The sequence below is a fragment of the Microcaecilia unicolor genome, chromosome 8 (genome assembly GCF_901765095.1).
Source record: "Microcaecilia unicolor chromosome 8, aMicUni1.1, whole genome shotgun sequence".
In the NCBI taxonomy this organism is placed as follows: Eukaryota; Metazoa; Chordata; class Amphibia; order Gymnophiona; family Siphonopidae; genus Microcaecilia; species Microcaecilia unicolor.
In genome coordinates, this window is record NC_044038.1 from 54185281 (window position 1) to 54201710 (window position 16430).

Genomic DNA, 16430 nt, shown 5'->3' on the forward strand with positions numbered 1-16430 from the left:
AGACAGCTATGTGCCTTTCTTTCTCTTTTTGGATGTCAGGATTCTCCTAAACCTCAGCACTTTTTCTGCATACCAGGGAGATATGCTCTGCCTGTTGAATATTAATTGGAATGAACAATGTCTCCTCTGTAGGCAATGAGGTCACTGCTGAAGTCAGGTGACACAGAGAAGATTGTGTTTTTTGCTGGTGTGTCACGACAGAAGGAAATTTATATCATGGCAGCAAATTACTTGCAGTCACTAGACTGGCGCAAGGACCCAGAAATCATGAAGAATATCATCAGCTTTTATACTAAAGGGAGGGCTCTTGACCTGTTGGCTGGTTTTTATGATGCCTGTGCTCAGGTAAATTCACTTTCACACATTCTCATAAAAAAATGTAAGGTGAGTGTGTTTATTTATTTGTTCTGATGACACAATATGTCAACATCTTGCAAAGAATGCAGATTTGATTTCCAACTTAAATTTCTGTTCTGTGGGTTATCTGGAAAAATGAACAATGATCAAGCTCTGTAGGAACCTTTGCTTTTTCCTTATAAGATACAATAAGATGAGCAGTTAGCATAAGAGGACTAACAAAGAAAAGAACTAAGATGTTGATTTAAACACCAAATAATGAAATATGGCATTTTAATCAGGAAACGGACAGTTTTCTACCCCGACGCATGATCACACCCTAACATTTTGTCTGAATCACCCTAACCTATTTACCGATACTTCTTTACTGTACTTGTCACTTTAATAGTACCCATATACTGTATTTGTTCACACCAGAGTCTGTAACCACCTCTCCAGAACTATGTAAGCCAATTTGAGCCTACTAATAAGTGGGAAAAGTTGGGATACAAATGTAACAAATAAATAAAATAAATTTGATCTACTGACAACTGCTAACATTAACAATAAATTTATATTCCACCATATACTTTTCAATTCAGTGCGGACCACAAATTAAAGAAGACTGGACATTTCCAGGAATAACAAAACATAACCTAACAAAAACAGAACATCCCTGAGCTACATATTCTATTTAACATTACTTAGCACAAATTTTCTAAATAGGTAAGTTTTAATCTGTTTGCGGAATTGGTTATAAGAGATTTCAGACATCAAGATATTCTTGATAGCCTTATCCAAGCAATCTGCTTGATATGAAAAAAGAATATCAATTAGTGTAGTTCTTCTCGTATTTTTTTAGCGAAGGGAAGGTGAAAAATTCTGAAATCCTGGTGACTCTTGTTTTGTTAACAAGATGATTCAGTATGTAAAGTGTGAGCCATATATAATTTTATACACAAAACAAGAACATTTAAACAAAATCCTGGCTTGCACAGGGAGCCAGTGGAGCTTCACAAAATAACAAGAAAAAATTAGAAGTAGTGCTACGTTCTGTGTAGTGAGAAGTTTCTTCAGTATCTGTTTGGATGCTCCCAAATAATATTACAATAATCAAGCAAACTCAAAATCAAAGCCTGATCAATAAGTTGAAAATGGTTTTGATCAAAATATTTCTGAATTTGATGCAAATTACACAACAGAAAGAAGGATCTCTGGGTAAGAGTGTTAATTTGCATCTCTAAATATAATTTATTATCTAACCATAACCCTAGAATCTTAATGGAAGATTAAAATTGATACCGTACCTGATTTATCATAATACTTTTTCATCCATATCAGGGTTACGACTAATTAACTAACATCAATTTTGTTTTGTCAGAATTTAAGCTTATGCTTTTGCATCCAGTGTTGTAGTTCTTTTAAAATATTTTACAATAACTCTAAATGTGAAATAACTGAAAAAGTAATGGGAATCATAATTGTAATAGCTTCAGTATAGCTGAAACAACAAACTCCCAACTTTTCTAAAATAAATCCCAATGAATGTAAGTAATCATTAAAAAGAACAGGAGATAACGACGATCCCTGTGAGACCCCACATTGATTATACAACTCTCAGAATAGTCACCATCAATCTCACTTGATAAAAGCGATCTTTTAAAAAACCTGAGAACCATTTATGAACATTGCCAGTTATTCCTATGCTGTCCAGAATATGTAAAAGAATATTGTGGTCTACCAAATCAAATGCGCTAGATAAGTCGAACTGCAGCACCAATGCCTTCTTGCCTTTTTATGCAAATATGCTACATAGAAACACATATACACACAAGAATCAGATACAATATACCATTATTGTAACGCAGGAAATGTAAGCAGGCACAGGAACAGCTCATTCTGCAATCCCCAGTCAGTAACAGGACAAGTTACAGCTCATAACTGTCTCTTGCTGAATCTGTGCAGAGGCTGCAAACTTTAGGCAAAGCAGGTAGGCATGGAAGGTCACATACAAATAGAGATTTACAGATCATCTCCATCATGCAATTATAATTTCCCCTGCTTGAGGAGTGCTGGCTGGAGCACCCAATCAGAATTTGTGCATGTACAAGAGGGAGGAAAAACTTTATTAGGAACAATGACCTGGGCAAGTCACTGAACCCTCCACTGCTCCAGTTACAAAATAAGTACCTGTATAATAACATGTAAACCGCTTTGATTGTAACCACAGAAAGGTGGCTTCTCAGATCCCGTGCCCCTTCCTTCCTTTCTAATTAATATTTGAGATTCTAAAAGTGAAGTAAGAGGAAAAGAGTAAGTGATATCGGTATTAGAGAAGGGGACGGGGACCCGCAGTAACTGCGGGGATGGGGACAGAGCCCACGGACAAACTTTGTCCCCCATGTCATTTTCTACATTGAAGCCTGTTAATGAATTGGACTATTATTTTTGTTTGAGTGAATGAGGCAGTAATATTTTGATTTTTTAGAAAAACAAGCAAACATGTTGGCCACAAGTAGCAAAATTTGTATGGGAGATCCTGTATATCTTGCTACCAGCACATCTTCTAAGAAGACATCTTCCATTGCAGAAAGGACTGTGGAAGACAGGAGAGCTAGACTGAATCCTGAGATTGTTGATACTTCTTATTCGTCCACAGATTAAAAAATCATAACTATGCTTCATAGGGCATATTTCTCCCCCCTAGGGCATACAGAACGAGTTGTATTTTGTACTCCTGGACATTTTAACAGGGTGGATTAGGATTCCTTGGGGTAGTAGAAATCAGCTATTGTTGGGGTTGGAAGGGTAGAGGGTGGTGGTGAGGAGGGTTATTATAGCTGCTCGCTGTTATTATTATTTGCTATTAGTAATTTATACACAACAATTGCACAGCATATTGTTCCTTTTTGTAATTTAATAAAAAGATTTAAATATAAAATCATAATTGTTTGAGGCTTCTGCAGATGAGGACAGAGCCCATGGGGACGAGGTGGGGATAGGGACAGAACCTGCAAGGATGGGGCAGGGCTGGGGATAGGGCCTGCGGGAATGGGATGGGGATGGAGACAGAACTCATGGGGGCGGGGCAGGGACGGGGACAAACTTTGTCCCCGTGTCTTTCTCTAATGGGTATCTTGGAGACAGCTCTTTGTTTGGTTCTGTGTTTTCTCTTTAGGTAGAGATTGATGAATATCAAAATTATGAGAAGGCATTGGGAGCACTAACAGAGGCTTACAAGTGCTTGTCTAAAGCAAAGATGAGAAACCCTGAAGAACAGGAGGGTAGACTGGGTGACCTGCAAAGCAAGATGACTCTGGTGAAAAGATTTATCCAGGCCCGCAGGTAAGAGTCTGTCTCGGAGGGATTAGAATGAGATAAACTTTGTGCAATCTATTACTAACTGAGAGACTTAGGGGCTCATTTTCAAACGAAAAAAAACATCCAGAAAGTGGCATAAATCTGCATTTGAATGTTTTTCTCACAAAAACGTCCAAATTGCTATTTTCAAAACCAATTTTTAGATGTTTTTCTATGAAGTCCATCAGAAGTGTGTTTAAACTACAAGGGGGGGGGGGGGGGGGGAATGTTAAGGGTGGAATCTAGGCTTTCCTAACACTTGGATGTTTTTCTGCCATACTGGAACAAAACAAAAACTAAAAGTTGGACGTTTTGGTCCTACACCTGTTTTATTAACAAGCCACAACAAAGTGTCCTAAATGACCAGATGATCACTGCAGGAATAAAGGAATGACACCCCCTTACTCCTTCAGTGGTCACTGACCCACCCCCCAAAAAATGTGAGTAAAATCATTACTTACCAGCCTCTATGCCAGCCTCAGATGTTATACTCATGTCCATTAGAGCAGCATGCAGGTCCCTGGAGTAGTGTGGTGGGTGCAGTGCACTGCAGAGAGGTGGACCCAGGCCCATACCTACCTCTACCTGTTAAACATTTTTTCACTTGGACTTTTTTTTTCTTTTTTCCAAAATGTACCAAAAAGATAAATGCACAGAGCACAAAAACATCTAGCAAATAGCCATTTTTAAATGAAAAGATAGATGTTTTTTTATTTTGAAAATGGCTATATTCCCCACCTTCAATGTTCAGCAGGCAGTGTGGCTTGGAGGGGAGACTGGGTGCAGGAAACCCAGCCTGGTGTCAGGAGATGCAGCTACACAAATTCTGAGGCTGTACTCCTTCCTGGGTTATGTAAGCAACAAACCAAGCACCAGAAGAGAGAGCCTGATGTGCGGTATACTGCCTACACAAACTGGGAAGGAGCGCAGCATTAAGGTTTGTGTAGCTGCATCTCCTATGGGTTCAGCATCTCTTTCCCTCTCTTTCTTCCATCCTCCACAATCCAGGATATCTCTCTTTCCCTCTCATTCCTTCCCTCCCTCCACTTTCTAATATCTCCCCCTCCCCCAGCTCCCCCCATCCCCCTATAGTTTGGCATCTCGCCCCCCCTCTGTCCCCAGTTCCTTAACCCCTAGTTTGGCATCTCTCCTGTCCCCTCCTCCTGCAGGTTCAGCAGCTCTGCCTCCCCCCTCCCCCCCCCCACTTTCTCCCCCATGGGCAGCACCTCTTCCCCCTGCCACAGGTGCGACACCTCTCTCTCCTTTTTCCTTATCCCCCCCCGTGAGTCCAGCACCTCTTCCTATTTTTCCCTCCTGCAAGCCCAGCACTTTTTCTCTTCTAAACTCAGTTCCCCTAGACGTCTCCCCTCAGCCCCCCTATGAGTCCAGCACCTCTCCCTCTTCTTTCTTCAGTCCCTGGTGAGTCCAGCACCTCTCCTTCTTCTTTCCTTTGGGCTTCCAACACAAGTCCAGCACGTCTCCCTCTTCTTCCCCAGATTCATCAAATCTTATTTTTTTGCTTGCAGCGGCATCCGTAACATGCTGCCTGGGCCGACCAGGAACCATTTCTCTGCTATGGTCCTGCCCCTGTGATACAACTTCCTGTTTATCTGGTTGGCCCTAGCAGTATATTATGGCTGCTGCTGGGGGCAAAGAAGTGAAATTTGACAAACCAGCAAGGCTGAGGGAGAGGAGCTGGATTGTGGGGAGGGGGGCGCTGAAGTAAGAAGGAAAGGTGCTGTGCGTATGGGTGGGCGAGGGGCTAAGGGAAGAAGAGGAAGAAGTGCTGGACTCGGGGGGAGGGGAAGGACGAGTCAGTGGTGCTGGATCTGCAACAGGAAAGTAAACATAGGATGAGAAAAACATGCTGCAACTTAAAAAAAAAAAAAAAAAAGCTACGCTGCTCTGTGTGCCGGTCCCATGATTCACCTCATGGGTGCTTGTGACACACTAGTTGAGAGCTGCTGAAACCTTGATGAGTAATAGCAGCCAGAATAATTTTTAAAAACTTTGCAACTCAAAATAATGTTCTAGTTGTTTCTTTTGAGCTGCCACATTTCTTATTAGTTGACCAGCGTATTATCTTTGGACTTGAGCAGTCACTCCCAAAGCATTCTCCGTGAGAAATTTAATGGTTGCACCTTTTATTCACCAAGAAGGATTTGGAGTGCATCCATTTTGGGACATCTGGTTATTTTTTAAGACTCCAAAGAAATGGAAACCCAAGTACTACATTTATTCCAATCTCTTGACTGTGTGGTCAATCTCTCCTAGGGAAAGCTGGTTTCCTGTCAAGGCCTACACTCAAAAAAAAACTATCACCATGAAGTGGCTCACATGGATTGCTTAGCCCTCTTGAGCAAGTCTGGCAGCAACCTACCAGATAACTTGGTGCCTAATCCTATCCCCATAATCTATAATCAGTCTAAAAAAAACCCTGTATTAAGAAACACCCTAATTGTAATGTCATATATAATATATACCATCAGAATACTACTATGGTTACAGACCAGAACAATATAGCTAACATTTGACAGTCTAAAAAACCTCTCTACATTTTGCAACTAACCAAACAATTCTCCCTTTTGGAACACAAGTTTCAACTAACTTCTGATCCAGATATCTATACCAGCGCTAGATCTGTGGGGAACAAGGCTCTCTTACTCAGGGATCTGCTAGAATTTTCTGATCGGGGCTTTCTGTTTATCTCAGAAACATGGCTCACAGAAGTTGATAGTCTGATACTGCCCCACATCTATCCACCCAGTTAAGGTATTCGTCATTCTCCAAGACAGGGTAAAAAAGCAGGCAAACTTGCTCTTATCTTTAAGAGTTTTCTCCATGTGTATTTAGTTAGTTCTGGGTTTTTCCCTGAACTGGAATACATGCTAATCAAATTCTGTGATGATTCAAAAGAGGCAAATCAAATCACCCTACTCCTCATTTACCGTCCTCCAGGAGCTTGGTCCAAGGCAGAACCACTATTTGTAGAGATTACTTCCTCTGCCATGTCACAATTCTCAAGGCAGAACCACTATTTGTAGAGATTACTTCCTCTGCCATGTCACAATTCTCAAGGATTATCTTCCTAGGAGACTTAAACCTACACTTGGAAAATGATGCAGACACCAGTGTCCACAACTTTAAATCATTCCTGAAGGATTGCTAACTAACTACATTCTCCGAGGGTGCAACTCATGAAAAAGGACATATGTTAGACTTCATGACATCCTATCCTAATAACTTGATTAGTTCATTCAAATGGAAGCCAGTACCATGGTCTGACCATTTCCAACTGGATTTCATCATTGATATCTGTATGTCAAGTTTAACCAGACACAAGATATCCAAACTGATCTCCACCAGAGGTAAAATCAACGAGGCTACTTTCTGGTTGGAGCTAACAGATTCCCTCACTACCACATCTCCTATACATGGTTCGATCAAATCCCACTGGGACACCAAGGTGAAAGCCATACTAGACAAAATTGCTCCATTTACCACTAAAAAGGTCAAGACATCGGAGGAAGTGACATCACCGCTACCGATGGCAGCCTAGCTCTTTAGCTCCCGCTCCCCGAAGTATAAATTAGCAATAAAGTGCAGCCGCCAGCCACTTTAAACTTAACCAAAGGACTTCCCAGCGCCCCCGCTTTAGGCGCAGAATGAGCAAAACGTCTTCGGCGTGCCCCAAAGACTCGGAAAAGTCGGCGGGCGGCGGAACGAGCAAAACCGTCAAGCGCCATGAGGCAATAGCGCGGGCATCTCAATCAGACTCCGACTCTGCGCTATCAATGGCGGAAACGCGGAAAACGCCTGCTAAGAAGGGAATTTCTAGTGAACTTCGTCAGCTACTCTCCGGAATACAAGATGATATAAAAAAACTCCAAAGAGGAGATCCTTGACCGGATGGAGACGCTGAGCTCTGACCTCCGCGAACTGGGGAACAGAGTTGAAGAAGCTGAAACAAAGCTGGAAGAGCACTCTGAGTCCCTGCTCTCGCACGAGGCCCAAATTCAAGCATTGGACCAAAAGAACTTAGAACTTACATACAAGCTTGATGACCTCGAAAATAGAGGCAGGAGAAATAATCTCCGATTCCGTGGGGTCCCGGAGGGCGGCGAGACCGAAAATGCCCCGCACATTGTACAAATGCTATGTGTTACCCTGTTGGGGGCTGAGGCTGCAGCAGAGAAGATAGAAATAGAAAGAGCACACAGAGCTCTCGGCCCGCGTCAGGAGAATAGAGCTCGGGACATTATTGCAAGGTTCCACAGATATGATGTGAAGGAACAATTGCTTCAAAGCGCCAGGAAAAAAACCTGATTTGGATTATAGCGGAGCTAAAATAACTGTGTACCAGGACCTTTCGCAGTTCACTTTACAGCAGAGGCGCTTCATGAGACCGGTTCTGGATATCTTAACCAAGGAGCGGATCGCATACAGATGGGGGTTCCCTTTCTCTTTGAACTACACTATACAGGGAGCCAAACACAGAGTCTCTTCATTGAAGGATGCCTGGGCGTCCCTGCACGTCGCTGGCCTGGTGAAAACGAGCCAACCCCCAGGCGGTCTAGCTCCTGCTACGAAGGCCAAGCTTCAAAAATAGCAGCGGGTCTCTACACAGTCGAAAAGGAGCAACCCGAAACGAAAAGCTGCTGTGGAAGACACATGAACGGATGTGGCAGGTTAACCGGGACGCTTTGCACGAGGCCGCTTCTCATCTGACAATCGAAGCAGGAAAACTTTGTGCCACTGGTTGGTAACAATTCGGGAGTAATATCTGTTATGTTATGTTTTAAAAGTTGAGATTATCTTTTGCATAAGGGATACTGTGTCTCGTACTTATTAGATGACAAAGAGGGGGGAATGATGTATAAGATTTGTAAGATGTAATAGGACATATCAGAACTCTAGGACCCAGGGGACGGGGTAGTATGGAGGGCCGATTGACGTGCTGGAGCTTATCATAGAGATAATTGACAACGGCACGGCCCACAATAGGTAATGGGGCCCTGGTGGTTAGTCGGGGTACTTTGGGGGGGGGGGGGTATGGGGGCTGGGTTGTGTGGGGCTCAGGGTGTCATTTTCTCCTTTCCCACTATGGGACCTTGTGACCATAGTTGGTGTTAGTCAAGGGGGGGGAGAACAGGGAGGGTTGGGGGGCACCATATGTACTGGGGAATACATGTAAACGAAATGGTTGAAATCTATCTGTTGGGGAGAAAAAGTTATCTCATATCCCTGTAATGAGTACTGACATTAAAATACTATCATACAATGTGAAGGGGCTGAACATGCCTCAGAAAAGGCAGAAATTGTTTAAAGAGTTACGGCAGCTCAAACCACATATTGTCTTGCTTCAGGAGACACATCTCCGCAGGGCGCATGAGCGACTCCTCTCTCACCCAGATTACCCAGGTACTTTTTTTGCATCCTCTGTCGACGGCTCTAAAAAACGCAGGGTAGCAGTGCTACTGCACAAATCTATATCTGCACAAATAAAATCTATCAAGCGTGACCCCGGGGGGCGTTATTTGTTTTTACATATTAACATAGATCAGGTGGACATCACCTTAGCATCTCTTTATGCACCTAATGAACATCAAGGGTCCTTTTATGCTAAAGTGAAGAACATATTAGCAACTTTTTCCCAGGGTTCCTTGGTCATGGGGGGTGATTTCAGTGAAGTTATGGACCCAGTGTTAGATAGATCCAGGAGACCCCAGCACTCAATAAATAGGGACTCTATGGCCCTTGGCTCGCTGGTCTATTCACTGGGGACTTTAGATGTCTGGAGGCTGAGTCACACAACCATGAGGGATTACTCGTTTTTCTCACCAGTACATAAGACATACTCTCGTATTGACTATATTTTTCTAGATGTCACCTTGGCTGAGAGGGGTCCGGACACAGGAATCGGTAGCGCGACCATCTCTGACCATGCACCGGTTTGGGTCACCCTGCCAACCATTAGAGCCGAAATTAAAGATAAAAGATGGACGCTTAACACTGAATTACTACAGGAGGGAGAGGTGGTAGAGGGATGCAGGAAGACCTTGAAGGAATATCTGGAGTTGAATAGGGAATCGGGCCCACCACTTAGTGTTGTCTGGGATGCCATGAAGGCTGTCTCTAGAGGCTATTTTATACAGATAGCTAGTAAACGCGCTAGGATTCGGAGGGTACAGCTGGCACAGTGTCTGGAAAAGATCAGGCTACTGGAGAGACAGCATAAGGAGGGGGGTTCCCCGGCAGTTTTGGAGGAGTTGCGGGGGCAGTGGGCCCAGTTGGACTCTATTTATTCTGAACAACTAACATGGATGCAAAATAGAAACAAGGTTAGATCATATGAATACACCAACAAAGCAGGACGTCTCTTGGCTATAAAATTGCGTCGGAGAAGGGTTGACCGGACGGTCACTCACATTAAGTCCGCGAGGGGTGAAATATTAAATACATCCGAAACCATACGGCGACGCTTCAGTGAGTTTTATCAGGAATTATACGCATGAGAAATTAATCCCTCTGAGGATTCCATTTTAAACTATCTCGCTGAGAGTGACCTAGTCTCGTTGACAAATCAGCAGAGAGCCGCCCTTGACGCGCCGGTCACTCCAGCTGAGATACAGAAAGCGATCCAGCTTTTTCCTGCCTGTAAATCACCTGGGCTAGATGGCCTTCCAAATGAATTTTATAAGAAATTCGCCTCTGAGCTGACTCCCCTATTGACTGACCTGTTTAATCTAATAGGGAAAGGGGAATCCATGCCCACCTCCATGATGGAAGCATGGATTGCGGTACTGCCCAAACCGAATAAAGATGTCGCTGAGTGTGGGTCATATCGCCCCATATCCGTTTTAAACGCAGATGTAAAAATACTAGCTAAAGTATTGGCTAATCGCCTGGCACCCTTGCTTCCAGCTATAATCCACCCTGACCAGGTGGGGTTTATCCCATACAGAAAAGTCGCTGATAATACCAGGCGAGCAGTTGACTTAATGTATCTAGCTGGTAGGATGCAGAGGCCTCTTTGTCTCCTTAGCCTGGATGCCGAAAAGGCCTTTGATAGGGTCCATTGGCCATTCATGTACAAAGTGATGGAGGCATTCGGGATTGGGCCGCAATTCCGAGGATGGATTCAAGCATTCTATAGCTCTCCTAAAGCATGTATTCGTGTAAATGGAGGCAACTCGGGTATGATCCCCTTACATCGAGGCACTAGACAGGGCTGCCCCTTGTCCCCCCTGCTGTTTGCCATGGTAATGGAGCCATTCGCAACTAGGCTCCGAACAAACCCGGATATTCGCGGACTTTCCATTGGTGGGAGAGAACATAAACTATCCCTCTTCGCTGACGACGTGTTGCTGTTTGTTACTCATCCCCTGATCACATTCCCTGCGCTTCTACAGGAGATTGAGGTATTCTCCAACGTGTCGGGATTTAAAGTAAATATTTCCAAGTCTGAAGTTATGAATGTGAATCTCCCGGAAGAGCTTGTGGCTTCGTTGAGGGCTTCATTCGCCTTCCGGTGGGCCAACAAGAGCATCCGCTACCTGGGGGTCAATCTGACGCCCCACCTTTCGGATCTCTTCACGGCGAATTATAAGGGCCTGGGGGGGACACTTAATGAGGACATGGGTAGGTGGGGTGGCCTAGACCTCTCTTGGTTCAGTCGAATTGCTGCAGTAAAGATGAATGTGCTGCCGCGTCTGCTCTATTTATTTCAGGCCCTCCCAATTACAATGCCCCGTAAATTCTTAGCAAATCTGCAGGACAACATCATGCGATTTATCTGGGCAGAGAAGCATCCGCGATTAGCACGCTCAGTCTTGTATCAGGACAGGAAGAGAGGGGGGTTGGGGGTACCCAATCTGGCATGGTATTATAGAGCGGTCCAGGCCCGTGTGGCAGTAGAATGGTTCCAGGGCTACCCAGACCGGCAATGGGTGCAGTTGGAACAATATACTCTAGGAGCAAAACCACTGGGGGCACTCATGTGGATCCCAAGTTCACTTAGGTCACTGGGAACGGGTCTATGCCCTTCTATATATGTTACCCTCTCAAACTGGGATAGTATGTTTCCACAAAAACGCGCCACACTTTCCCGTTTATCTCCCATAGCTCACAACCCACTGTTTTACCCTGGTATGCTAAAAAGTGCGTTCACACGATGGTACACGGGTGGTTTACAGACATGGGGTCAACTGTTTGAGGGGGAGAACTTATTGTCATACTCGGAGGCCCTTGAAAGATTCCCGATCCTAGGTGCTGAGCGTTATGCCTATCTTCAGCTATCCTCCTTCCTCAAGACACGGGCAGTACGGGAAGCAGTGTCTAGAGAAAAAACAACCCTTGAGACTATTTGCGAGGGCCCACCAAAGACTACTGGGCTGATATCACGTCTTTATCACGTTGTCAATAGACAGTCCCCGACTTACACACTTCACAGGCAGAATTGGCAGAGAGAACTGGGCGTGGAACTGGAGGAGGCAACTTGGGAGAAACTGGAGCGGGCTGTGGTGGGGGAGTCGTCTCATGTGCCCTTTAAGGAGAACGCGGTGAAGGTGTTGTACCGTTGGTACCTGACGCCGGAGCGTCTACAGCGCATTTATCCCACAACGACGGGGTTGTGTTGGAGGGGCTGCGGGGTAAGGGGAACAGCAGGACACATATGGTGGACATGTAGGAAGATCAGGGCTTATTGGAGGTCGATACGTAGCAGGTTGCAGAGGTGGACGGGCACTTCGATTCCGTGGTGCCCTACTTTTTTCCTGTTCCCTGCGGGCGCTGCGGGTCGTCCTCATGCTCAGCAAGTATTCCTGGGGCAGGCTATAAGCGCCGCCAGAGTAGTAATTGCTGCCCATTGGAAACAGTCCTCAGTCCCTCCGATAACACGGTGGTCCCAAAAACTGAAGCACATTTGCGAGATGGAAAGATTAGTAGCAGAAAGACGTAACCAAATGGGTAGATGGCACCAGATTTGGGATTCTTTTCTTTATCATGTATAACCAGAACGATACCAGAGGTTTAGATGGTGCTCAAATGGGGGGGAGGGATGGAGAGGGGAGGTAGGGGGGTTTAAAGTTATGGGAGGGAAGGAGTTGGGGAAAATTATAATGTTCATAAAGATTGAAGTATTGTGGTGGAGAACTTGATCTGTGTATTTAGTGTTCTCCGAGGACAAGCAGGCTGCTTGTTCTCACGACTGGGTGACGTCCGCGGCAGCCCCCACCAACCGGAAAAAAGCTTCGCGGGACGGTCGGCACGCAGGGCACGCCCACCGCGCATGCGCGGCCGTCTTCCCGCCCGTGCGCGACCGCTCCCGCCAGTTCCTTTTTTTCCGCGCCTGGAGAGAGTCGTGTTTTGCGCTCTCTCTGTTCAGCCGCCGGATCGTTCGATCGCGTATACGCTGATCGTGCTTGGTTCTAACTTTGTTTTTCGGTATTTCGTTACCGCCCGGTTTCCTTTAAAAAAAAAAAAAAAAAAGAAACCCTGCGCGTGTGGGACACGCACTCCCTTTTTTCCCTCGCTTCCAGCGGGGACGCCACGATGCAGCCTAGTGGCCGCTCGGTCGTTTGTTTTTCGTGGTGTGATTTTAGCCACCATTGACGACTTTGACTTCGCCGACGCGATTTTTCCGTCGATGTCCTCGAAGGTCCCGAGTGGATTTAAAAAGTGTGGTCGCTGCGGCCGGCCGATCTCGCAGACCGACACCCACGCTTGGTGCCTCCAGTGCCTCGGGCCGGAGCACAATCTCAAGTCGTGTTCTTTGTGTCTCGGTCTCCGGAAACGGACTCAGGTTGCGAGGCAAGTTCTGCGGGACCGTCTTTTTGGAACTTGCGCCGGCCCCTCGACGTCGACCTCGAAGGCATCGGTATCGACGCCCGGCCCTTCGGTACCGGTATCGATGCCCGAGACATCGGCACCGATGGCAGCGACCCCAGGAGAACAGGTCCCGTCGGGCCGCCGGTCCTCCGGTGAGAGTGGGGGTGAGAGGCCGCGTGGGCAGTCGGCCCCGGTCACGCCCTCAGCTCGTGGCCCACGGGACCGAACCCTGTCTGACTCGAGACCGAGGGGGATCGACCTCCTCCTCCTCCATGCCCTCCGGCGCCGGTGACGTGCATCGGAAGAAAGACAAGAAGCGTCGTCACCGGTCGCCTTCGGTGCATCCCGATGTCGGAGAGGAGGCGACGCCGAAGCGTCATCGTCGTGAGGAGAGGTCTCCGTCGGTTGTGGAGGTACCAACGCGTCGGGGTTCCGGCACCTCGGTGCCGTCTCCTGGCCCCCAGCAGCTTCCGGCACCGACACCCTTACCGGCCCCACCGCCTTTCCCGGCAGCGGGCCTGGACGAGTGCCTCAGAGCCATCCTTCCGGGGATCCTGGAAGGGCTGATGCGCCAGGCTGTGCCGGCGCCGGGGGTGCTTGCGCCCTCGGCGCCGATGACTGTGGCGCCGGCGAGCTCTAGCCCGGCGCCGGGGCTGTCGACACCGCCGCCGCTTGCGGTGCCGGTCTCGACCGCCACGCAGGTGGAGTCCCCGTCGACGTCGATGGAGGGAGCTCCGTCCCCGCCGGCGCGGGAGTCCACCGCTCGACGACACCGAGACCTTGGTGCCTCGACGTCGAGCCGGGCCCGGTTCAGGACTCAGCTACATGAGCTAATGTCCGATACCGAGGATGAGGACTCGTGGGGGGAAGAGGAGGACCCTAGATATTTCTCCTCAGAGGAGTCTACGGGCCTTCCCTCGGACCCCACGCCTTCTCCGGAGAGGAAGCTCTCACCTCCTGAGAGTCTCTCCTTTGCCTCCTTTGTGCGGGATATGTCTATCAGCATTCCCTTCCCCGTGGTCTCTGTGGAAGAGCCGAGGGCCGAGATGCTCGAGGTCCTCGACTATCCATCACCACCTAGAGAGTCCTCCACGGTGCCGCTGCACAATGTCCTGAAGGAGACGCTGCTCCGGAACTGGGTGCGACCTTTAACTAACCCCACCATTCCCAAGAAAGCAGAGTCCCAGTACAGGATCCACTCTGACCCAGAGCTCATGCGGCCCCAATTGCCCCATGACTCAGCGGTCGTGGATTCTGCTCTCAAGAGGGCACGGAGTTCGAGGGATACCGCCTCGGCGCCCCCGGGGCGGGAGTCTCGCACTCTGGACTCGTTTGGGAGGAAGGCCTACCAATCCTCCATGCTCGTGACCCGCATCCAGTCATACCTGCTCTATATGAGCATCCACATGCGGACCAATGTGCAACAGCTGGCGGACCTGGTCGATAAGCTCCCGCCGGAGCAGTCCAGGCCTTATCAGGAGGTGGTCAGGCAGCTGAAGGCGTGCAGAAAGTTCCTGTCCAGGGGTATTTTTGACACCTGTGACGTGGCATCTCGTGCTGCGGCCCAAGGTATAGTGATGCGCAGGCTCTCATGGCTGCGTGCCTCTGACCTGGACAACCGCACCCAGCAGAGACTGGCTGACGTCCCTTGCCGGGGGGATAACATTTTCGGTGAGAAGGTCGAGCAGATGGTGGACCAACTGCATCAGCGGGAAACCGCTCTCGACAAGCTCTCCCACCGGGCGCCTTCAGCATCCACCTCCACAGGTGGACGTTTTTTCCCGGGCCCGGCAGGCTGCACCCTATTCTTTTGCAAAGCGTAGGTACAACCAGCCGGCCCGAAGGCCTCGTCAGGCACAGGGACAGCCCCAGCGCGCTCGTTCTCGTCAACAGCGTGCGCCTAAGCAGCCCCCTGCGCCTCCACAGCAAAAGCCGGGGACGGGCTTTTGACTGGATCCACGGGAACATAGCCGCCCTACAAGTGTCCGTACCGGACGATCTGCCGGTCGGAGGGAGGTTAAAATTTTTTCACCAAAGGTGGCCTCTCATAACCTCCGACCAGTGGGTTCTCCAAATAGTGCGGTGCGGATACGCCCTGAATTTGGCCTCCCTGCCTCCAAATTGTCCTCCGGGAGCTCAGTCTTTCAGCTCCCATCACAAGCGAGTACTTGCAGAGGAACTCTCCGCCCTTCTCAGCGCCAATGCGGTCGAGCCCGTACCACCCGGGCAGGAAGGGCAGGGATTCTATTCCAGGTACTTCCTTGTGGAAAAGAAAACAGGGGGGATGCGTCCCATCCTAGACCTGAGAGGCCTGAACAAATTCCTGGTCAAAGAAAAGTTCAGGATGCTTTCCTTGGGCACCCTTCTGCCAATGATTCAGAAAAACGATTGGCTATGTTCCCTGGATTTAAAGGACGCATATACTCACATACCGATACTGCCAGCTCACAGGCAGTATCTCAGATTCCGCCTGGGCGCACGGCACTTTCAGTATTGTGTGCTGCCCTTTGGGCTCGCCTCTGCCCCACGAGTGTTTACCAAGTGCCTCGTGGTGGTAGCGGCCTACCTACGCAAGCTGGGAGTGCACGTGTTCCCATATCTCGACGATTGGCTGGTCAAGAATACCTCGGAGGCAGGAGCCCTCCGGTCCATGCAGTGCACTATTCAACTTCTGGAGCTGCTGGGGTTTATGATAAATTACCCAAAGTCCCATCTCCAGCCAACTCAGTCTCTGGAATTCATAGGAGCGCTGCTGAATTCCCAGACGGCTCAGGCCTACCTTCCCGAAGCGAGGGCCACCAACCTCTTGGCCCTGGCTTCGCAGACCAGAGCGTCTCAGCAGATCACAGCTCGGCAGATGTTGAGACTTCTGGGTCATATGGCCTCCACAGTTCATGGGACTCCCA

At 48.0% G+C, this 16430-nt stretch overlaps 1 protein-coding gene across 1 annotated transcript in view; it reads left to right on the plus strand.

Annotated features, from left to right (window-relative positions):
* IFT140 (intraflagellar transport 140) overlaps positions 1–16430 on the plus strand; it is a 681938-nt gene that overhangs the window by 644800 nt on the left and 20708 nt on the right. Inside the window, exons 27-28 of the mRNA XM_030212528.1 lie at positions 133–345; positions 3515–3681. Of these exons, the coding sequence (XP_030068388.1) occupies positions 133–345; positions 3515–3681 (380 nt within the window). The remainder of the gene's footprint in view (positions 1–132; positions 346–3514; positions 3682–16430) is intronic.